Source organism: Aptenodytes patagonicus, chromosome 12 (assembly GCF_965638725.1).
Source record: "Aptenodytes patagonicus chromosome 12, bAptPat1.pri.cur, whole genome shotgun sequence".
Taxonomy (NCBI): Eukaryota; Metazoa; Chordata; class Aves; order Sphenisciformes; family Spheniscidae; genus Aptenodytes; species Aptenodytes patagonicus.
In genome coordinates, this window is record NC_134960.1 from 1402061 (window position 1) to 1426107 (window position 24047).

Below are 24047 nucleotides of genomic sequence, written 5' to 3' on the forward strand. Positions count from 1 at the left end.
CGGGCGCGGAGCGGCGGGAGCGGGCGCGCTGCTGCCGCCCCTCTCCGCGCCGGCTGTCTCCACTCCCTCTCCACGTCGGGGAGGCGGGGGGAGGGAGGGGGAAGGGGAGGAGGCGGCCGACGCCGCCGTCCTCCATTTTGTGGCGGGGGCAGAGCACTGCTGAGCGCGGCGCTGACCGGCGGAGGGACGGGACGGGGCGGGGAGGTGAAGCGCGGAGGGCGCGAGGGGAAGGCAGGACCGGGGGGACGAAGTCTGCGGAGGCAATTAGGGCTAATTAACGGAGGGGGCGCCGCAGTGGTGGCGGGCGGGGCGGGGACTAGGTCAGGGTCTCGGGCCGGCGGGAGGAGGAGGAGGAGCACCAGCAGCAGCAGCAGCAGCGGCAGCGGGGGGAGCGGTGCTGGCCGCCGCCGCCGCGGCCCCCAGAGGGGCGGCTGTTGATTTCCTCCCGCCCGCTCCCTCGCCCCTTCCAGCCGGCTGCCGCCCCCCGCCGCGATGGCAGTTGGCGGCTGAAGGAGCCCCAGCGCCCCCCCCTGGACGAGGTAAGGGAGGCGGGGGTCCCGTGGGGGGCAGAGGCCGAGCCGCGCTGCGGGCCGGCGCCGCGGGCTTCGCGCCGGGAAGTTCCCGGGAGGCGGGGAGGGGGCGGCGGCGGCGCCCCCGCAGGAATGCCCCGAGGGCGGGGGGGAGGGGGGGGGGAGCCGAGCCGCCCCCGGAAGGATCCCGGGGTGGGACGGGAAGGGGCACGGTGGTGCCGGCGGCGGAGCTCGGAGCTGCGCGGCGTCCCCCCGAGGTGGGTACCCAGGGCGGCGGGTCCGCGGAGGGCCCGGCAAGCGGGAGGCGGGGACCCCCCCCCCCCGGGCCGCGGGGTGTCCGCCGCCGGCCCGGCAGCCTGCCCGCCCCTGTCCTTCGTCCGCCCCTCGGCTGGCCGGGGTGTTTGTTGTTTGTTTGTTGTTTGGGGAAAGCGGCGCGGGGTCTGCTCGTCCGGGGGGGGGGGGGCGAGGGGCGAGGAGGGGAGCCGAGCCCGGAGTGCAGCCTTGCAGCCATGGGCTGGTCTTATTTTGCAGAAGTGGGTGTGCCAAGGAGACAGCTCAACAGGTCTCGACACATTTCTCTGAAAACTATACTTTGCAAAGGAGAATTTGTTGTAATCCGGCAGTTTTAAGTATTCGCAGCTTTTTCCTCCTTTGGGCAGACTCTTGCATCTGATTTTTGACACGTTTCCTACGCTGGATGGTTCGCTGCTTTTTTTGACGTTGGGGAAATTGTCAAATGGAATAACTACATTTTTCCTCCCCTTCGTGTTTAAAAAAAAAAAAAAAAAAAGGGCAAAACTGGGGGTAGATAGATACAATTTTTTTTCCAGTCACTGTTGCGGTGTCCACCTTAAACGGCCCAGCAATATTTCTGTGCCGTTCGCAGTCCGTGAGATTTCGGGGGGCTGCCCCGTTCCCGTTTTGTGCCGCGTGCCGTGGTCCCGGCTGGCAGGCGGCTGGCGGGCGCACGGCTCCCCAGGCGTGACCCAGGAGACCCGGCACCTCGGCAGGCACGGGTAAGGGACCCTCTGCTTGGGCACACAGAAAGGCTGTACAAAGTGGTGTTGAAGGACCAAGGGTTTTTGTGTTGAGCTTCTCCCGCTTGGGACGCTTTCACCTGCGCCAGAGCTTAAAATTTTTACTCGTGGGGACTTTTTGTGGATCGCAGTCTTAACTTTGGCATACAGAAAGCAAGCAGCGTTCGTCAGCAGTCTGGAGAAAATGGGCGGCAGAGGTGACGGGTTTATAATTAAGATGACCGTAAACTTGTTGTGAGCGCTCTTGGGTCGCTCTGCTTAATGGATAATTCCGTGGCCAGGCTTTAACTTGGGCATTGCCTCCTCTTACGGACTGGGGGGGAGTGCGAGCTGATCGCTGTTGGCTGTTTGCTGTTAGTGTTAGGCCATAGACAAACAGTATAGAAAGTTTGCCTAAGAATTTACAGTTATTCTCCAAATATTTATGCTCTGTGCTGAAAATAAATGTAGTAAATACAAACAGATGAAACTTAGGAGATTTGTTTTCAGTGTTAGATGTGTTTGGAGAATAGCTGTGAGCTGTTAAAGTGTTGGAAGCTAATAAAAATTCTACTTTATTTTTAGTTAGCTTTTATTTATAAATTTGAGATTTATTTAAAGAATTGAGTTTATTTCAAGATTCACGTGTTGTATTTTAAGCTGAACCTTTGCAAAGATAGCAAACTTTGTGTTTTGTGATGGAGAGGTGGTGTAGCTCCTGGACAATAACAAGCCACTTAGATTTTTTTTTTTTTTTTTTTTTTTTTTTTCTGGCTGGTAGGTACTGTGTTTGAGAGCTGGCTCGGGAGGTTTCGGTGCCTGTTGTGGGTGATGCAGCTGAACCTGCAGGGAGAGAGAGAACTGACTCGGGAAGGGTGGTGAATGTCCTTCTCCCCTGCCCTGCTCAAGATGTAATTAAATACCAGGGGAAGTTACCTTCCAAAATTTGTAAATTGGGTACTTTAACAATTCTTATGCTTCCTTACTTGCCAGGATGGGTAACAGAGCTAGAGAGTGTGTTCATAAATACGTCTTATGCTGTAGCCTGATTCTGAGTTGCATGCAGGCAGACTTACCGCTTCATCCTGGTTTAGCAAAGCTTTAAAAAAATACACTTCCTTGTTACCAGTCAGAAATAAAAAAAACCCAAACAAACAAAGAACCAAAAACAAAACCAGTGGGTTTGAGAAAGATGTGGCACATGTCAGTTTGTAGCTTGATTCACTGTGCTTTCATTCTCGGAGTAGCTAAACCAGGTTTGCCAGGTTAATGATTTAGACTTTTTTTTTTTAAGCTGTTATTAAAATATCCTTGCTTTGAATGTTTCTGATCTTTTTATAGGTAATGTTAAAGTAATGGAGTCCAAAGAACTGCTGAACTCGTCGGATCAAGACGAAACGAGGAAAAATGCGCTCATCAGTACCAAAGGAGGGATCGTGATGGACTTTCATCCACCCTTCAGGGGTGGAGCTACTGTACAAGCCCCTGTGTCTACATCTCCTCTCCCCGCATCTTCTCAGACAGATTCCAATCAGCAACCTGCTTTGGCTGACTTTTCAAAAGGATTAGTAAACAATGTGCCTCAGCCAGACCTTTCCAAGGCAGTATCGCTCTCGATGGGACTGTACATGGGTGAAACAGACGCAAAAGTGATGGGAAACGACCTTGGATTTTCGCAGCAGGGCCAAATCGGCATCTCTTCTGGAGAAACGGACTTCAGGCTCCTGGAAGAAAGTATTGCGAGCTTGAACAAGTCCTCAAGCCTGGCCGAGGACGCAAAGGGAGCAGTATCTTCTGAGGTGCCGCTTGAGCCAGATTTCCCAGGCATGGCTGGCCGCAACGCCCCTTTAGAGTCGGGAACTGCAGTCCAAAGCCAGGTTGGCTCGAATGGTGGCAACTTGAAGTTATTTTCTGAAGACCAAAGCACCCTGGATATTCTCCAGGATTTAGAATTGCCGCCGGTATCGCCTGGCAAAGAGCCTAATGGAAGCCCGTGGAGGCTTGACCCATTGCTAGATGACGGTGGCTTGCTGTCCCCTATATCTGCAGATGATGCATTTCTCCTGGAAGGAAATCTCGGTGAAGACTGCAAGCCTCCTATTTTATCTGACACTAAACCTAAAATTAATGACCGTGGTGACCTTTTACCCAGTTCCAAAATGCCAATGCCTCAAGTGAAAACAGAAAAGGAAGACTTCATTGAACTCTGTACTCCTGGCATAAAGCAAGAAAACATGGGCCCAATTTATTGTCAGGCAAATTTCTCTGGGTCTAGTTTGCTGGGTACTAAAGCCTCTGCCATATCTATCCATGGTGTCAGTACCTCTGGGGGACAAATGTATCACTATGATTTAAATACTGCATCGCTCTCTCAGCAGCAGGATCAGAAACCAATTTTTAATATCATTCCATCTCTTCCTGCCGGTTCAGAAAATTGGAATAGGTGCCAGGGATCAGGGGATGAGACGTTAGCTCCTTTGGGAACGCTCAACCTTTCTGGCAGACCTGCTTTCTCTAATGGCTATTCAAGGTAATTAGTTTTTGTTGCTCTTTATTAAAATACTACAAGTATGTTTAGCACAACTGCATGCATGCTGGTTTGTGGTTTGGTTTTTTTTTCCCCCTTTCAAAGTCAGTCATCCCTTTTTCATTTGTTATGTATGGCTGGCTGATCAGACATCACTGGTGTATATTATTCCATAGCACGATAGTAGCTTTAACCAAGTACTCAACTATTGGTATTAAAGGGAAGAAAAGAGGAGGGGAGCTGCTTTAAAAAAAAAAAAATAAATAAAATTCTAAGATACAGTCTAGAGGGAAAATTGAGTACATGGTAGAAGAATTCATACACAAGGCAGTATAGAAGGAAGTATGTAAGTGTATACAAAAGCGACTTCATTCTCAAGGGTTAGAGGATCAACGACTGTGTGGTTTGTGTTTTTGGCTTTTTTTCTTCCTAGTGTTACTTAAATGTTCTGCACAAAAATAACTTGGTTGCTGGGTAAATTTCTAGAATTACATTTAAGCTGGACTAGAGTTTTAGCTTTGCTTGGTATTGTATTTACCTTACATGGACAAGATGATTCCAAGTAGGAAATACTCAGCGGTTTGTTTAATAACTGCATTTAAAGAGATAAAAATATTTGCAGTAAGATTTAAGCATACCTGGAATTTAACTCTTAAATAGAACTGGAGGAGGGCTTGCTTATAGGTGTTTTTTTGAGAGCAGAGTATTTTAGGGGAGCTGGTTAGTACGTATTTCAAGTGACTTGTGTTTTCTACAAGTAATTCAATAGTGCAGATATTCAAGTAAAAGACTTTTCCTCTGCCTGTTAAGAGTAAGCGCGATGGTGGCAGCTTTCTCAATGGGTAGCTGTGTACGTCTCCTCTCGCAGCCGGGGACGGGTTCTGATTTCAGTATGAACACCTAGTTGTATGTTTTCCTCAGCTTTTCTTTAACATGTATTTGCGCAAGCACAGTGTTTGGTCTTGATGGAGGAAGAGGTTTTTGCTGTGTTTCTGTGGAGTCTTAGCTAGAAAATGGCTCTTCAAGTCTATATATGTAAAACCAGTAATTGTAGGCTTTTAATGAAGTATCTGTTTTAACTTTCCTTTTTTTTTTATTGCCCCACTGACAATTGATCCCCAGAGTGTCAGCCGCCAGTCCTGGGGCTCTCCCTACGCATTATTTGCTCCCTTTTCCCACGGTTGGAATGAGATGTGTGAGCATTTCTTCTTTGTTTCAGGAAGGCAACTTTTAACTTGCTTTCATTCTAGATTTCTGTCATAGTTTTTGATTTTTGTAGTGAAGATGTGTTTGGTTTTTTTTTTTTTCTTTGAAGTGTTTAAAGCAATTTGTAATGTAAGGAATCCAGAAAGGAAAATCAGAATTTGTGGATAAATTCCACTTTGATATATGAATATTGAATGTGCCTTATCATTTATTTTGACAGTAGAAATCCTTTGTACTAACCTTTCGCATAATCAGTCCAACTTCCATGTTGTTTTTAGTTTGTTTCATGGGGTTTTTTTGGTAGGTCTTTTTTATTTTGATCTTGCTGTATCTTTAATGGCAATCGTTACAAAATCTGTATCAAAGCAAGAATAACTATTTCTTGGATTGGGAGGTGAATTTCAGTGACTGTTTAAGTAAGCAGATTCCTCATAGATAATGAAAACACCACTTTTGAGACTACTTCTTCTAAAGTTCATGGATTGTTTCTGTTTTACAGAACTATTTAGATAGAACCACACGCATTCATAGGTGAATGGTTTACACGCAGATGTTTGTCAGGCTTTTGGGGAATTTCATAAACACCAATTTTACATACTATGTTTCTGATAATGTTGTGATGAAAAGCCCACTCAAGCTACTAATGTGTACAGAATACATCTCATCCTAGAGTAAAAAGGACAGCAGTGCTAGATGTTATCGTTGCTTTTATGAAGCAATTTTGAGGAGTGTGCTTAGTGTGTTTGTGTTGGAGCCGAGCAGGCAGCGATAGGCAGGCGTGCTGCGGAGCGCTGGCAGAAGCCCTCGGCGGAGCTCCTGTTGTAGGCGAGGGAGCATCCTCAGCATCGTAGGCAAAAGTCTGCCTCCACCACTGGATGCTATTAACAACGCTGTGCTGCAAGTGTTTACATTCTTGCTTCCTGCAAGGTTGACTTATATTTTATTGCTTTCTTTTGCCTTAAGAGAATGGATTTTTTTTTTTTCTTAATTTAAGGAATGTGTAAAAAATTTTGGGGTGGCTCCTGGTTGAGTTTTGCATAAAAATTCATTATTTCTAGCCCTTATGGAAGCTGTTCTTACTTCCCAAGGATTTTTACACACTAAAACTACCAAGTCCAATTCTAAAAACGACATTGGGTTTGCTTTATTTCTTTTTTTTCCCCATAAAATAGAGGCAACTCCATCTTCTTTTTAAAATGTTTGAGATATTAATGAACCCTGGGTTTGAAGCAGGAATTCTCTTTCTTCCTGAGCCTTGTCAGAAATTTTTGGTCTAAACTGGGTTAGTTTAAGGTGTTGTATTGTGGGTTTGTTTGTTTATCTTACAGAAGACTTAACAAAATTGGCATTTGTTTCAGAAACAAAGGAAGGACTATCTTGCCAGGTTCCTGTGGTCTTTTTTTTTTTTTTTTTTTTTTCCTTTTAGGTACTGATTATGCAAGGTGAAGGCTGGGATTTTGAGAATTCATAATTGCTAAACTTCAGTTTCCAATAGGAAATATTTCTTGGGGCTGGCAGAATTATTTGACTGTTCATAACATATTAATTATATACTAAACATAAGGGAAGAAAAGCTGCGGTTCTGTCCTGGTGTTCAGGTAGTATTTAATCTGACTGTTTTAATGGAAAGCATGTAATGTCTTTTTATAGACACGCAGTCTTGAATTGGTGTCATGCAATTTTTGTGTGATTTTGCTTCTAAGGATAGCACAGCATGCTGTCTTTAATGAGACAAGTGGTAATCAGGACTGAGAAAGCTGATCGATTTTCCTATGAACAGTAGGTGATATTCTGAAGTTAACAAGCAGAATACGAACTTCAGAAATTTGTTCGATGTGAATGAATCGGCAATAGTCAAAAAATTGCTGTTTGTATCTCAGGGTTGTAGAAGAGTCTGCCAGTGCTTGTGCTGATGTGCAAAACTTGGAGCTGCAGCTCAGTGTTTCAGCAGCTAATACTCAAAATCTTCTTAAGCAGCAGCGAAACTCCAGACGGCAGGACAGCTTCATTCTGGGGTTGCCTTGGCAAGGTCTCCCATCTGAGCGAGCGAGCTGCCAATCGATTGCAGTGGAGCAAACTGAGGAGAAGGTAGATAGAAGGGGGGGGGGGGGGGAAGTAGGCTAACTGAGACAATTTGCCTTGGATTTTCTGTAATGGAAGGAGTGAGACAGCATCTGGAAGAGGAGTAAAACAGGCTGAAAGCATTTGGTAAATGCTTCACTGAAGAATTAGAGGGTTTGATGGTGTCTGTCTCTGATGGGATAGTATTTGTGATTTATTACATAAATGCCAGTGAAAACTGTTAAATTCAAGGAAATTATTTTAGCAACACACACTCGTAGGACTCTTGCGTGGTATATACATTAAATCCATCGCTCAACTTTTTCATTCCTCTGACTTCCTGGAGATGTGGCTCATTGTGGGGGGAGTGAAGGACAATGAGAAAACAACACAGAGACGCAGGGGTTTCTGTGTGCTTTTTCTCTTAGCCTACAGCCAGGATTTACAAAGACGGGGCCCCGTTGGCAGTGTTACGGCTTCTCCTATTACATTTGAAATCATTCCTAGTACTTAAGCTTGTGGGGGATAAGGATCATTAAGGAAGTTTAAGAAAGGGCAAGAGCTGAGAGAAGCCATGAAAGAGGAGGAGAATCTGGAAGGGGGAAAAAGTCTTGCTGGTCAGTCGCAGTCCAAAGCCTTGCTTCCAGTCGAAGTTACCTTTCTGCAGTCACTCTTTAACTGGGATTCTTCTTGGTCTCGGATGCTTTACTAGAAGGAAGGGGAAAAACATGATCGTTTGCTAGAAATGGTAAAGGTCAGTTGTCCGTTTGTCTTACCGCATTGTTTCAGTTTGGCTTTTGGCCAAGGTTGGTGGCTTGGCACGGTTGGATGTACTACTTTAAATGTCATCTGACTCAGCAGTATATAATGTATGGTACATGTGGAAATATGTCTTAATCATTCTATTTTGATACAAAAAACAGACTTGTTATTTGGAGGGAGTGCTCAGGGTTTCAATAGTCTGTGTTGTGATTTGTCAGCTTAATGTAATACTGTACTTGGGTTTTGAGTCTTGGAAATACACAGCAAAAAATCTAATTGTTTTGGCAGGAAGGGATGAATCGGGAATGTTCTGCAGAATGTGCTATAAGGCGCTATGAAAAGGTAGCTAGGTAAATGATAGGTCGTGTAAGATGTAATCCACTGTTTCCAGTTTTAGCTGATCCATTCAGCTAACTGACAGCTGAGTAAATTTTTATAAGTCCAACCCAAATTGTTAATTTCTGCTAATTTATTTCTCCCTATAATGACCTCACTTTAAGCCTAGTTCTAGCTTATAAAACACAAGTTGATTTTTGTCACCCATTGCGGTTTTTTTATCCATCTTAAGTAATGGTTTAACCACATTGTAATCTTCTGCTGGCAATGAAAGCAAAACTATAGTTGAGCCAGCTCTACTCACGAATCTTCTCATAGATGTGAAATACATGCATTACACAACTCCTACGTCATACATTTATTGTGTTAAAGATGACTTTTACACAGTGAGAGCAAATTGTCTTGGAGATGCAGATGTCCCTTCTTACCTTGACTATTACTGCTCATTCTGGAAATGAACAAGTGGTAACTACTCTATGCGTATATGTAACTGTAAACTGGAATTATTTCTACATTTTAAAAGGTTACCAAGTCCTTTTCTCGTCCTAGGCCCCCTTTTATAGCCACCACCTAGCAGGTGGGCCTTTGGGGGCTTCCTCTGTTTTTTGATTTTTTTTTTTTTTTTTAAATGTTGCTTGACCTCAAGTAGTGAAAATCATAGAGGAAGAACCTGGCACTGCTGTCTTGGATGTAGTGCTTGTACCAAAGTTTGACTTTTTACATTTGTTACACTTTGCAAAATTAGATTATGTTGTTTCTCTTATTTCCATACCTGATTCAATATCTCTGTCCATGAGTACTGTTCACCAGTGGATATGCTTAACCTAGTTGAGCTTCCAAGGTAGATACTGTTGTTCTAGCAATCAAAATTCTGCAGTTAATCAGAAGTGTGATGGGAAAGGTGGTGCTCCTACTAGCATGTGTTTGGGCTTGTGTAAGGATACTTTCACAACTCTTCGCTGCCTCGTTTGTAAGATGTAGTTCAGTGGAACAGATGCTGTACTGACTACTTAGACTCCTCAGATATGTTGGCTGCAAAAATTTCAGCCGCGCTCCTTTATATTTTCTTTTTTTATTGATGTACAGTATTCAATCAAGAAAGAAAACTTTTTACTCATTATCCTCTTACCTATTGTAAGCTGGTCATAAACAGAAGCTAATAGATATTTTTTTTTTTTTTAGTAGCCTGTGGCTTCTGGGTCTCTTCAGAGTGCTGCTTCTTGGAGGAAATGAGGGATCCAGTGTTGGCACTTTAGTGAAAAATGTAATTTGGAGCCTTTTTCTTAGACATTTTGTTAAATCTCTTTTACCACTGGCCTGAGAAACATCCGTTCCCGCACCATTGGATGTTATGATCAGTGTCTTCTCCACAGGCTTTACAAGAGGAGAGCAAGTACTCAGAAATTTGCCTGGGAGAAAATGAACATGTGTTTCTTGGTAGTAACTTTTCTCCTCACAAAACCCTTGCCTGTGGAATATTGCAAGACACGATTATATCTACGTTCATTTTCTGGGGTAGATGAAGACTGCCTAAGCCCATATCCTACCACTGATGTGCTGGTATAGCATAACGTATGCATTCTGCAAACGGTTCCAATGTCATTATTCTTGAGATAAATAACATACCAATACAATCCTCTTTTCAATCCAAGTTATAAGCAATGGGAAAAGCTTTGTAAAGCTGTAGTTACACTTATTTTGGCTTTGTGTTATTAAAATAATTGAAAGTGTGTCGCCTCTGGCATACAGAAATGAACTTTAAAATGCATTCATAAAATTATCAACTTCTAACTGTTCTGAGAAACACAGAAACAAGTGTGTGTGCAATAAGGTAGTTTCTGGGAAGAATATTTAACTGTACAGCACACCGTGCAACAGACCCAGGGAGCTTGTTGAGTTAAGCTCTTTGTGGTTTTATAGTCTTTGTCTCCCAGAGTCTGGCAGTATACACAAATTTTAATCTTATTTACTGAAGTATTAGTGCATTGCATTGTTGCATGTACAGATTATTCGTGGTGTTCTCATGACAGCAGTTTTCTGACTGATTCACTATAGTATGATATCCTTTATATCATATCATTTATAATACAGCCTTTGCTTAAATGACCAAGACACTTGTAGACCAGGAGTTAATTCTGTACTCAATGCTGGTTTCTGGAAATACTAGGCAGATACTGTCAGTGGACAGCCTCATCCCCATGGGACAGAAATGAACCAATACAGCTGGAATAGATGACACAAAAAAAGAAAAAAATTATTTCAGCTCATTGTCTTGGCACTGACTTCCCATCAACTAGTTTCAAGTATCTGTAGGAAAAAAATTAAATGCAAAAATTACAGTTACTTTGTCCATATGCGAGGGTGAGAGAAATTGTGACCATGGGATCGCTGGTCACCTGCAAAGGAATCTAAGCAGAGAGTAATCTGCACAGAGCGTACTCCATCCATGTGTTGGAGCACTTGGGTATCGCAGACTTTAATTAAAAGGAAACTGAAAGACTGAGGACGTGCAACTCTTGCTGCCTTTCCGCAGGAGTACAAGAAGGTGCAGATTGTCCCCCATGCATAACAAGTCCAGCATCTTGAATTATGGTAGTTACTGGAAGGGTGAGTAATTGTGCTTCCAGAAGTAGTGTGTTGGGTTGGGAAAACAACTTAGTGCAATTACTCTCTCTCTCCTGGAAGTTTTTCTTCTTACTTCATCTTCACTACAAAGAAGGTATAATGTTGTGCACATACCTCCTACGTCCTTACCTGACTTGGCTTATGCTAACCTCTACCGTGAAGTTTTCTGCCAAAGTTCTTTTCCTGGCTGAAACGATGTCTTCCTGTGTGCGAGCTATGTGCTGTATTGCTTGAAATATAACTGTATGGACTGTGACAAAAGCACATCCTTTCTAGTTTTGTGGTCTCCACTGCTGGGTTTATCACCTGGCCGCTTCACGTGTCCCAGAGGTGTGTTTTGGCAGCACCTGTAACTGCAGCTTCACGAGCTCTTGCTCAGGGAGAGGTAATGCTGGCTAGCACATGGAGTTCAATTTTGTAATGTAGATGATGTCAGTTTTTCTTGCTGCTCTTATGTGAGACTGCAATTTAGATTCCAGGACACAGTGTTACTTATCCAGGATATCATGTAGAGTTTTATAATAATGGTTCCTTAAATCAATAATCACTACAATTGTGTGGATTTCTGGAGGAAATTATGCTCTTCAGAAGTCGTCTTGACATCTTCTGTAGAGTATATTTCTGTACCGGCCAACTGCATTCTTAGTATAGACTGCATCAGTTGGTTATAATTAAAACTCCATATTCCATCTGTACCTATGGAGCTCTCAGTCCATGTTAAGTCTTCCTAGAAAATTATACTTCTGATGCAATTTGAAAATTAATATCCAACAAGTTGCTAATATTTTGTTGTGGAGATGCAATATTATATGCAACTTCCCCTTTTTGATCGAAGATCTCAACCATCCTGAGATCGCAAAGGCAAAACTGCTGTTGGGGAAGGATTTCCAAAATAATAATAATGTCTGTCTTGACATTAGCAGTTCACTGCCACTGTAATTTAGTTAAGAAACTGAGTTCCACATTAGATTTTACAGTAATACATTCTTCATACTGTTTGTAATAGGTTTGTACAGTTACTGTGTGTCAGAAAACAGCTGGGGGTCATGATCATATTTATGCGCCACAGTCACACAAGATTTAATATGAAACTTCTGAACAGCAGGGCACAATTTACTCTTCTATTGCTTTATTCAGCTATTTCATATTTCTGGTTGCTTTCATTTGTATAACAATAAGTTTTAAGTAAGTAAATACTGCTCAGGATTCTAGTTTTCTTTTAGAAAAGAAATCAGGTCACAAATTAGTAGTTTGCCTCAAAATATTGCCTGGGAAACTTGGGAAACTTGCTGTACTGTCAGGTAAGAGCGCATAATTGAGTATTGATGAAGTATGTAGTTTATTCAAATAAGCAAATAATGGAATTGATTTTATAGCTTTGTGGCTTGGTTTTCTTTTTTGTTTTGGTTTTGTTTTGGAGGATCTGTGATCTGATGCTTTGGTTATCAGCCTCTCAAGAAAACTGGGAAAAGTTCTGTAATTGTCCTTTCCTAAAAGATCTATTCTGGTGGGCTCCTGGCTGCGTCATGGACTTTGGTCTTGTCTTGTATTAGAAACTTGGAGTGTGGGGTGGAGTGTGTTGGGGTTTTTTATGTGTGTGTTCCTGCCTCTGAATATTTGAATACCTGCTTCTCCTGGAAGTACTCATTGAGAAGAGGGCTTTGAAGGTGGATAACCTCTTTGTTCACAAGTAGGCAGTAGCTTGGCTGCATCTCTCTGGTGGGGTGAGAGGGGCATGAAAACGGGACGTCTGTAGTTGGAAATTCTGTGAAATTTTTAGAAAATTAGGTTTTGGTCTTGGATGAGAATCCTCCAGCCGCTATACGGCTCCTTTCCAACTGTGTGAATTGTGTGTGACGGGAGAGGGGTTCGTTCGCTCGCTTCTTTCCCAGCTGGACATTTAGAAAGGACGCTGCTGCTTGGGGTATGTGGGCGTCTGGCCTTGCTTTTGGCTTCAGCGCGTCTGTGAGTTCTCTAAACCTTGCATGGTGTGTCTCTAAACCATGCTTTCCCATGCTGTCATAAGCTGCTTTTGAGAGCACAAGTGTGAAGTTCTGGGGTTCTTCGTGATTTTTGTTGCCGAGCTTTGGAAGGGCTGCTCTGCTGCATGCTAGTCTCTCCTGAGCTGAGAGTCTGGTATCTGTGACAGAAAAGAGCAGCTGATGCAGTTTATTTTTGTTGTCATCGCTTGGAGAACCTGCTCGCCTGGTCTGTATGTGATCGTATGTAATAATGTGGTGATAGGGTCTGGTACGGCTTCAGTACGACTTCATGTGGAAGGGGAGCTCTGCCAGGATAGTGCTGCCAGAACACGGCAAACGCTGCAAATGACAATTGCTTCGTGGTGGAGCATCTCCATGAAAACAGGAGTCGCGCTTGGGGTGTCTGTCATGGTAAATTGAATGTGGTGTGCCACCGGACTTCAATTGTCTGTGTTGGAACTTGCTTCTATACTGCTCTCCTAAGCAGTTTTTAACTACTTTGAATTCATTCACTGACACTTTTAAGAGATGAGGACACATGGTATGGCTTTGAAGGAGGTTGACTGTCAAATCAATGCGTTGTCGGGAAAGGATTGTGTGATCTCTCATATCACTTAAAAATGAGGTTTGTATGAATACAGTTGTAATGTGCCATCGTAAATATAATGTATAGTTTTTCTGTAGCTTTTCATTTGTTCAGATGATGTAAATTGGTAACATATTTTAAATCAACACATCTACTCCATAGGCACGTTATGTATTGCTGTGTACCCGTGTATTTTTTCCTCTTGCTTATTTTTGTTTCTTTCTAAGAGTTTTCTGTTACCTTTCTGAAGCAATAACTGACTAAAGCCATCAGCTAAAGGTTTTTAATAAATCAGTGCTGAAAACATGCATGTGCTGCATGCACATGTGGATTTGTTATGCAAGAATGCGGTCCATGCATGTTAACTTAAAAAAATACTTACTTGCAGACTTCGTAGTTTCATGTCCTGATTTCAGTTTACATATTACCTAGCTGTTCTTTTATCTCTCATATTTTTTTCATGGGTTACTTTTGCTGCCAGGTAAACCACAGATGGTTTGTTTTGCCTGTTGAATTTCTGTTAATCTTGTGTTATGTATGAATTGCTCCAAAATTAATTGCATCATCCCAGTATGAGGTTGATGTACTTGTAGATATAATTAGATTTTTTTTTTTAAGAACTCTGCATCTTGGTTCTTTTAAAACATGGAGTAGACTAGAATATAAGCCAATATAAAATATTTAAGAAAAACAGTCTTATCTGAGAACAGGCATTTAAAAAAGCTTTAAAAATTAGAGACCCTGAACTTGGTATCCAGAAAAGCTTTTGGATGCTGGGGATGAGTCAAGGAGTATGGAATTTCACTTCACAGTTTAATTTTAATAAGATAATAAATGTTGATTGAAATAACAGCAGACTGCATATGAAATTATAGAATTCCTTATAAATAGGTCTTTAATCAGTGGGAAAAACTTTGCTTAAAAGGAAGTTTAAGTCAACAGGTGAGTTGGGTGAAATCAATGAGCGTGGGTTGCGGGAGAAGAGGGAGCTGGGAGCAGGCGAAGGAGCCCTCTCCTTTGGGCAGGGTGTTGGTGTCTCAGGCAAGGATCAGCAGTTTGTGGAAACCAGCTAGTGTGAACACTGAGTAAGTAAGTTAATAACTAGAGGAGGAGGAGGGGGGGAAATATATTGCCTGTTTGTAAGCAGTTGCAGTAATGCAAATGATGGGTTTGGGAGGGACCTTTGGGTCCATTCTGTGATCGTACCTTTGTAACAAATGCAACTTACAAACCCTACAGATGTGTTTTGTGTTGACAAGTGGTGGCACAGAACTTGCACCAAATTGAAATCTTCTGCCCAGTATAGGTGCCTCACTTGTCTGTAGGCTCTTAAAATTACTGCAGACTTCAGTATCGTGGCCTTACAGAGAAGCCGTGTACAGGTTGACGGGTTGCTGGTGAGACTCGTGTGAGTAGGTGTTACAGCCAACGCTCACCAGCGAGGTGCTTGCATTTAAGTACAGCTCATATCAAAATGCAAGTCTGAACCACTTGTAAATACAGAAGTTTCTGGGGTAGATATGCTGTCCTTCTGTAACACAAGTGAAAATCAAATATGGAGGGTAACTGAATTATGTAATATATGGGGCTGTACCTCATGTATTTGAAGAGAAACTAAAAGTGGGAAGAACAGACGTATGCTATTAGGACTTTCTTTTTAAAGATTTAGAGCCTCACATGCCTATATAGCCTTTTACCGATGTGGGAAGGACGAGGGTCGCAGCCCTGTGCAGTACATGATGCGCAGCCCTGCCTGGAGGGCATGGGGGTCAGGGAAACAACAGTGTTTGTGGAGAAGGGGGGCTGAGGTTAAGGGGGTGTGCTCAAAAAGCAGAAGGTAGAGGAGTTCTCAGTGGTAAGAGGTTGAGTTAGATTGTCCTGAGTGATATCTGAAAGCTGTGGGGGTCATTTAAAATAGCCTAAAGAAATTAGCTTTTTTTACCATAAGTACCATTAGAAACAGATTCACTTCTGTGTAACAATTTTCTCATGAATGCAAGAAACTGTTCTGTTATCAAATTTTAACTTTTAAAATATTTTAAGATCTTGATAAGGAAACTCCAAAGAGATATTAGTGAATTATTTTTAGTATGCTGTTTCCATTTATTTATTTCAATGATCATCTCTGATAGATTCCAGAGGAAAACAACGATGATGAGGCTGAAGGGTTGTACCACCTTTTCTTAATTCTTTGATTTCAGTAAAAGAAATTACTGTGTTTTCATTTAGCTCAGTAGGATTAGGTCTTATGAATATGCTAAATTACTGTATTATCATAGAATCATAGAAGAGTTTGGGTTGGAAGGGACCTCTAAAGGTCATCTAGCCCAACCCCCCTGCCCTGGGCAGGGGCATCTTCAACTAGATCAGGTTGCTCAGAGCCCCGTCCAACCTGACCTGGAATGTCTCCAGGGATGGGGCATCCACCACCTCTCTGGGCAACCTGTGCCAGTGCTTCACCACCCTCAGCGTAAAACATTTCTTCCTCATATCTAGTCTCAATCTACCCCCCCCTTTAGTTTAAAGCCATTCCCCCTTGTCCTGTCGCAACAGGCCCTGCTGAAAAGTCTGTCCCCATCTTTCTTATAAGCCCCCTTTAAGTACTGACAGGCTGCAATAAGGTCTTCCCAAAGCCTTCTCTTCGTATTTATATAATACATACATAATTATATATAATTATTATATATAATATAATAATTCTAAAATTATTATTGTAATAAGTATATGCTTATTATAATATTCTATATTATTTATATGTATTATATTTATAATATTCAAGTATTGAAGAGATACTTGCTGTGAAAAGAGTGGTTTAAAATGGAATAAAATATAAAGAAAGAAAAAGTGAAAGGTCATGAGTTATACCTACTTGAAAATAAATTAAGCAAGTTTGTTTTCACTACCTTACTCAGATTTCCAAACAAAAATAGATTAAAATTGAATTTGTAAAGAATGATAGTATGTCCTTTTTGCTCATTAATTTTATAAATTATGTAATCCCTTTTTGGAGGAAAGGGGAGACTTGTAATGCTCTTTGTGTTATGTGCTTTGACCAAATGATACTGATAAGCTTAAGGTTTAAAAGAAAAATGAACATTAAATTGTATGTTCGCTCTCTATTATTTGAAGTAGCACAAAGTATGGAAGCGATCCTATATCACAAATATAGTCTCCCTTGGTGCTGTCTATAGACAAAAGAGCTGCTACTTTAATACATATTTCAGAAAAAGCATTTTCTCTAACCTGTTCTACTTTGTTACAGCCCAAACCAGGCTTCTTAAAGGTCATTTGGCCACATTGATTTCAGTGGGAGGTAATCTTTTTTAAAAGCTGAGTCCTGGTCTGTTGTAAAGTCCCTTGGTTTCATTTTCACAGTTTTATGAATTCTGCCCTTCCTGAAGATGTATTTCTACTAAGCCTCACACATCTGCTGTTTTCTAAACTGACAAGGAAGCTATTCCGACACCTTCATTTTTAACAAAACCAATCTAACAAGTTTTGTAATGAATTAGCTTTCCATGGTTAGAGAAGACAAGTCTGTTCAAATGAAGTGCCAGGTAATTTGCAAGTTATGTGTATGATTTAATAAAAATGAAATTTAGTGCTAAAACTCCTCGTATAAAATATAAATGTTGTAAAGAATCTGAATGCTCAGAGTTCTTTATTTTGAGTAGCAGAGCATTTTTTTTTTTTTTTTTAAGTGAGCATTTAATATTGGGATGCCTGCAAGATTACATTCTTAGTCACAGTAGATATTTGTTAGCTACTTCCCAACCAGAGCAACTGGTTTGACAAATGAGCTTGGACATATTTTATCACTTTAAAGATTCTTCTCTAAAGATTCTTTTAACACGTTAAGGGATGGAACATCTGATTCTTTATTAAAAAACAATCAGGAGCTTGGAATATTGCTAATAGTCCACTTGTTTTTGTGACGTAGTTTGTTCCAACTTGCAGATCAAAACTATATGGTTAAGTTGCACAGCATACCATTGGGGAGGGAGGAAGTGACTTATGTTTCTATTCCTGGCTGGCCCCAGCCTATAAACCGAGGAAGGGCTTTAAAGGAAATGCAACATTTAGCTCTTTGAATCTTTCCAAGCATTCATAAGTGCTACCAACTCTGTCTTCCTGTATGCCACATTTCAAGATGTGGATGTCTTAAAATCACCGTCCTAATTTAAAAACAAAACAGAACGCATACCTAACAAGGGAAGCCCTAAAACTTCATGGAAATAGATGGCAAAACTACAATTCCAAATTTTATCAAAACCATCTAAAACATCTCTGTTACTGTTGAAAGAGAATGTTTATTTCCCAAACTGTTACTGCTGGTGTCTTGAGGGAGATGTGTATTCGTTTGGCCTGTTCCTTGTTTAGGAACAAACTTGAGTTTCCTTTTTGGATCAGGGAGTCTCTTTCTAGGTTCTAAGAAAGGGAAATAAGTTCAACAAAGTTTTTTCTTCACTTGTGTTTTTCCTACTCGAAGCTATTTGTAATGGTTCTGCTTTTGTGAAAATGGTGTAACTCCTTGTCCGTGCATTGGAAGTTGAAATACTGTCTTTGAAAACGTGGTCTGAGCATTACAGTGCGTGTCCCCACTGATAGAAGCCACTGTCGTGGGACGACGTTCTTCTGTGGGATGGGATCAGATTTTTGGATTTGGTTTGGTTGTGTATTCAGAAGATCTGCAGAGTTTTAAAAACCCTCAAAGATGCAAAAGGTGGTTGGGTGCCATGTAAGACTACTTGTGACTTTGGAGTATCCCTTCTAAACAGACGTAACTCACTAAATTATGCCTGACGGTTGGGTGCTAATTGCAAGGTCGATTTTTCCAGATTGTGTTTAAAATCTCAGTGGTGGTTTAGCAATGGTGATTCTCCACCGTATTGTAAGAAACTCCATAACTAAACACTAAGCTGTGTCAGGATATTTATGGGGTTAGGAAGTTAACAACCTTCCACAGACTATGGAAGGGTCCACAGACACGTCGGTTGCTTTGTATTTCTGGGAAGTCTCCATTTGTGGTACGGATACATCTATCTTACCCTGTTACTGTGTCACCAGCTGCATCAAACTCTCCTCGCTGGAACTGGCATGGCCTCGTTTGGTGCAGCTTGCTTGAGAGGTACTGAAAGTCCATATGTAGCGCAACAAGGAAAGCTGAGCTTCCAGATTTGGTTTCAAGTGATGCCGTGAGCTGGCTAAAGAGGGTCCTGGTGGGGGAGCTGCTTTGCCATAGCCATCACAAGACTGCGGAGTTAGGCACTGTTGATGGAGAGAGCAAGCCAAGTTTAGTGTGCAGACAACTGTAAAAGAGGGAACTACATGTAAATGAGGCAATTGGCTTAAAAAACAATACCCCCAAAAGCCAAAACCTAAAGAAGCAGCACCAACACCGAGAAACGCCTAAACAGCTCGGAGATTGACTAAAAATACTGTAGTATCACTTTGTGATACACTGATAGCTCCAAGTAGCTCAATTTAATTAAAACAAACAAACAAAAAGTCAGCATTTTAAAATGGGGAAAAGCTTGCGCAAATGTGAACAAAAATCCCATGAAAGATGTAAGGTCAAATGTAAATAGGAAATGGAGAGGGATTAAAAAAAGGAGTTTGCCAAGTGCCTTGCGAAAGGTGCTCAACCTGGCAGGCAGCTCTGCAAACCCACCCGGCGCAGGGGCCGGGGCGGGAAGCGGTGGATGGACATGGGGCTGCAGGCGTGCGAGGGATGCCTGGAGCCCGGCCGTCGCTCAGCCGGGCCGCTGGGCACGTGCTCTGCCCCTGGCTGCGCTGGGCCCCTTCGGCATGGGCATGAGGAGCTCCGTCGGGCTGAGGGACGTGCGTGTGAGGGGTTTGGCCGGGCAGATCAATGCAGTGTTAATGAACCACTGGGCCTGGGTGGCATTCGCCCAGGAGCTTGAAGGACCTGCCGGCCAGCAAAGATGGCCTCTCCGACAAACCAGCCACTGTGACGGGGCTGCCGGTGTGCCTTCTGTTAAAAATGTGGCTCCACGGGACCTGGAGCACTGTGGGTTTGTGAGTCTGACTTCTGCCCTTGGCAAGGTGGCAGATTGTAAAGCTGTAAGGTCACTGAGCACGTGAGTCTCTTGGAAAAGAGCTGTCCTTGCTCCTGGAAGGAAAACACCACCTCGTCTAATGTGCTGGGTTTCTCTGAGGTTGTCCGTGAGCCTGTGGACAGGGGAAATCCAATTGACCTGAATATATTTGATTTTTTTTTTTCTTTTAAGTCTTTGACATGTGTCCTTGCCAGAGGCCATTTAAAAAAGAAACCAGCAAAAAACCCCAAGTTGTCATGGAACTGGAAGAGTGGTTCTTTTGTGAGCTTGAGAGCTGGTTAGAGAATAGGAAGCGAAGGGTAGGATTTAGTGGTTGCTTTTCAGGATGAGAAGTCGACTGCCTGGTTCCCTGCGGGTCAGTGCTGAGACGGGGCCTGCAAAGGGAGCGTGTGGGGAGGTTTCTGGGTTAGCTGATACGAAGCTATTTTGGGTAGTCGAGTGCCAGGCTAGAAAGCTCTCTGAAAGCATAGTGAGCACACGGAGAAGCCGACGGGGGAGCCTCCAGCTAAAAAATGTAAGGTCGTGTGTCTAGGGAAAATCATGTTGCTTGTACAGTACGGAGCTCGGAGCTGGCAGCTGGGACTTGGGAAGGGGTTCTGGGTTGTCACTGGTGGTTTTGTGAAATCTTTAGCTCTGTGTGCAACAGCCCATAAGGTAAACGAGGGTTTGTGTTACCAAGAAGGATGAAGCGAATGGCCTCTGGCTTGTGCTTTGTGAGCCTTGGTGCGCTCGCATCCCCAGGTGCTGTGCTCATCTGTTTCATACTGCCTGTTCTTGAGGGGGGTCGGATAAGTGTTTAATTTACTACCAGAACACTTTTGTCGGATGTGTTTGTCTCCAGTGCTTAAGAAATTGTCCCCAAATGTCAGCAAGCTAAGCAGACAAAATGGAGGGGAAAAGTCTCAGCAAAGAGAATGCAATGTATGATAGTTTTAAACATTAGTGAAATCTGTGGTTGTAAGGGTGTCTTCCCACACATGTTTCTTTTCTCATTGTTAATATTAGTATATTCACGTATTCCCCCCACCCCATGTGTTAAATTCCATACTTCATTTTGTCTTCAAAATTGCAAATAAATCAAGGTAATTATAGGAAGCAGGCTGTTCAAACTGCTGCCTGGGGAAATTCCTACATGCTTGAAAGCTATCCTTCACTTTTTTCATACGGTAGTCATGGTTCCAAAGACATGTAAGAAATTAAAATCTTCTGTTATAAAGATAGGTTACTCTGTCTTAATCTGTTATCTTCAATAATTTTCCCCAGCTGTCCCTGTTGTCCCCCATACACACACACACTTCAGATTGCTGTAGCAGCACTGAAGAACGTTATTTTGACTCCTGTGCTGCTGCCACAGGCGCACCATCAAAAGCAGTCAGGCCCCTATTTTTGCAAAAATCGAAATTCTTTTCACTTACATCACTGCTTTCTCTTCAACCTAACTGCAATGCATTTATAGTAGTAGAATAAATATAAATTTAATAGAAGTAATACAATTTTTTACAAATTTAAATGTAATATTTAGAAGTATTTTCTACAAATACAGCATATATTGTGATTCAAGAAAAATTAGAAATTGATAATTTTTTAGCCATTCCAATAACTTACTTATATTTATTTTCTAATAGCAAAGGATAGAATTCAGTGCTCTTATAATCACCCTTTTCTAGGGAACATGATTGTTTGTTGTTCCTTTATTAGCAATGCTTCCCGGTACCTCTAAACTCCTAGTTTCAAAGATGCATTAAATCTGCAGGTTCTTGCGAGGTGAGGAAATTGGCTATTGGGAAAGAGCTTGTACTCAAATATTTCAGTTGTACAGTTGTGTGTGTTTGGAAAACGGTTTGGTTTGGGTCTGGAGGTGCAGACAGTGCTGTCAGGCAGATCAACAGCAGCCTGTTGCTGTGGGATCCCGACTGTCGTCCTTTCCCGGTGTTGATCCGAGAGGACTGGCCAGATCCCTCTTCATACGTTCTCCTTGTGTGGAGTACCTTGTGTTACTTCTGTACATTCCCCGATAATGAATCTGTAATGGTTTTCCCAGAATCGTAATTTTAGTGAGTAAAGCTGTTCTTCATGCATAAGCAGGGAATGGCGTTGGGAATCCTTCGTGTATTTCTTCCCTGAGGGTTTTTCCTAATTCTTTCTAAGCGGAAAGAGTCATCGTGCAGATACTGCAAAGTATTAATTGCTTGGACTTACCCTTACACAACGTGTGAAAAGTTAAGAGTAATACAAACAAGCTGATGACTAGACGTTGCTGTCAAAATGAGAATTATTAGCTTCTCCAGCTTGTATTTTGAAGAACTTTTCATGCTTGTAAATGAGACCGGGCTGTGAGTAGCTAATGGCACCATCTTTGCTGGATGTTGCTTCACTCCAGTGTGTATTGCTTTGCTCTCTTGCTCTTATTTCTGGAGCTCAGTCAAGTAGTGTTTTCAGATAATTTCAAAAGAAATATTTTTTTGTTTAAGTTAGTCTTTGAGCAGTCATGTCCTTACTGTAATATGTCACAGTTTGTTCACAGAAATGTAAAAACAAAGCTGCGCATTGTACAGCAGTTTCTCGAGGAAGAGCTGTTTTACCTTTCTCACTGCCCTGGCCTACCTGAGATCCTTCTTTTCACAGCCTTGTCTCTTGGTCTGTGCATTTGAATTTCTTCTGACTTCTTCAGCAGTAGGTGTTCATGTCAGTCTGTCTCCATTATTTTCCGTTTACATTGCTGAGTGAGATGATTGTGAACTGGAGAACATTATTACTTTCCTCTTTCTGCAGGTGTCTGTGTTGTCATCTGCTTTTACTAATACTTTTGTAGCATCACGCTCACCAAACTGTTGACATTTGGAGGGAGTCACTATAGTTATTACCATCCTGCATTTCAAAAATCTGAATCAAATATTTGATTATAATTTTGTAACGCTCATTAACATTGACACATTCACCTTTTATTTTGGATCTCTGAGTTAGTCAAGTCGCTACTTCCTTTTTTCTATTATTGGCAGCACAGTGAAGACAAGATCACTCTCAATGTATACACTATGTACCTTTCGCAAATGGGGGGATGCTTTATTTAGTTCAGTGCTGGTTTTTTGTTGGTTTTTTTTTAATCCTTCTGGAAGCTATTGACATAAAAATAGTTCATATGACTAAACAAAGGTACAGAAAAATGTAAACATTTGTACATATACATGCAAAAGGATATTGCTGTTCCTTACAGATGGTGATATCTTAGACCTCTTTACTGTTGATGAGTTCAGCCACATTTAAAAGCTAACTAAAGTTTTGTATTTTTCATCCTCATGGTATTGCTGAGAAAGACAAATGGAAATTGAGATTAATTGTATCTCCTTTTATGTACTCAGGAAAACTATATAAAAATATTTCTAATAAATCCTTTCTTTCACTCGCCTTCAGAAGGTCTTTGAAAACTAAGCAGTGTGTGTTTGGTACGGGGCATGTGTGTTTCTTGATCTGAATTTGCCTATTGGTAGAAGCACAGATAATGGGGGGCGGGGAAACATTGTTAGGAGGTAGGAGCCAGGTGTATATCAGCCAGTATTGTAAAATCAAGACAAAACACAATGATTTGGAGGAGCAGGAGAGCAGAAAGCTGAAATGGAGAAAGAGGGCAAGAGAAAGGGGAGAAGAAGATAAGTTGGTAACTGGGGGGAGATGGACCCAAAACATGAGTAGCGCGTGATTTCTGTTCTGCCAGGCATGCACAGGCAGGTGAATCCTCAGTGGGGTGCAGGGAATTCTCAGTGTAGACCAACCTTAAATTTTTAAAAATTATGGCGATCATTAATTCAGAAAGTTAGAGCTCTATTGAGCATTCAGACAACATAACTTTTGCATATGCAACTTCCTCTGTCTCTTATTTATGCATAAATGCAAATAATAAGTAACCAAACAGCCCTCCGCTGTATAAGCTCTTCAGTTCTGTTACTGCCCTGCGTCTCTGCATGCACTGCTGATCAATCACCCAGCCCCTGTGGGAAGACAGCCTGCTCGTGGGATCACCTCCTGGGCTTCCACACAGCCATCTGAGCACAGAGACGATGTCTTCTGCTTCCTCCTCTTCTACTGAACTTGAACTGAAACTTTTCTGCTCCCCATACTTCTGGATTTAATATCTCTTTTTCTGAGCTGGAGCATATTGAGGCATCCTGCTCGACCACTTCCCCTTGTCTTGACATCTTCTTTGTTACCTGTGCCTTTTGTCTCCTTACATGTAACCTTTGCTAGTCCAAATTTCAGCTTTCTGCAAGCAAATCGGTCTAGATTGTACTATTGCATACGATAAGCAATTTCTAGGTTTGCAATTGACAGGATAGGCATG

At 42.2% G+C, this 24047-nt stretch overlaps 1 protein-coding gene across 2 annotated transcripts in view; it reads left to right on the forward strand.

The window, feature by feature from the left end:
* Positions 1–478: 478 nt before the first annotated feature.
* NR3C1 (nuclear receptor subfamily 3 group C member 1) overlaps positions 479–24047 on the forward strand; it is a 75083-nt gene continuing 51514 nt past the window's right edge. Inside the window, exons 1-2 of one of the 2 annotated variants that reach the window (XM_076350306.1) lie at positions 479–539; positions 2888–4076. In XM_076350306.1, coding sequence (XP_076206421.1) covers positions 2902–4076 — 1175 coding nt within the window. In that variant the 5' untranslated portion in view covers positions 479–539; positions 2888–2901. Of the gene's footprint in view, positions 540–747; positions 788–2887; positions 4077–24047 lie in introns of those variants that run through there. The other variant, XM_076350307.1, reaches the window with a different exon arrangement.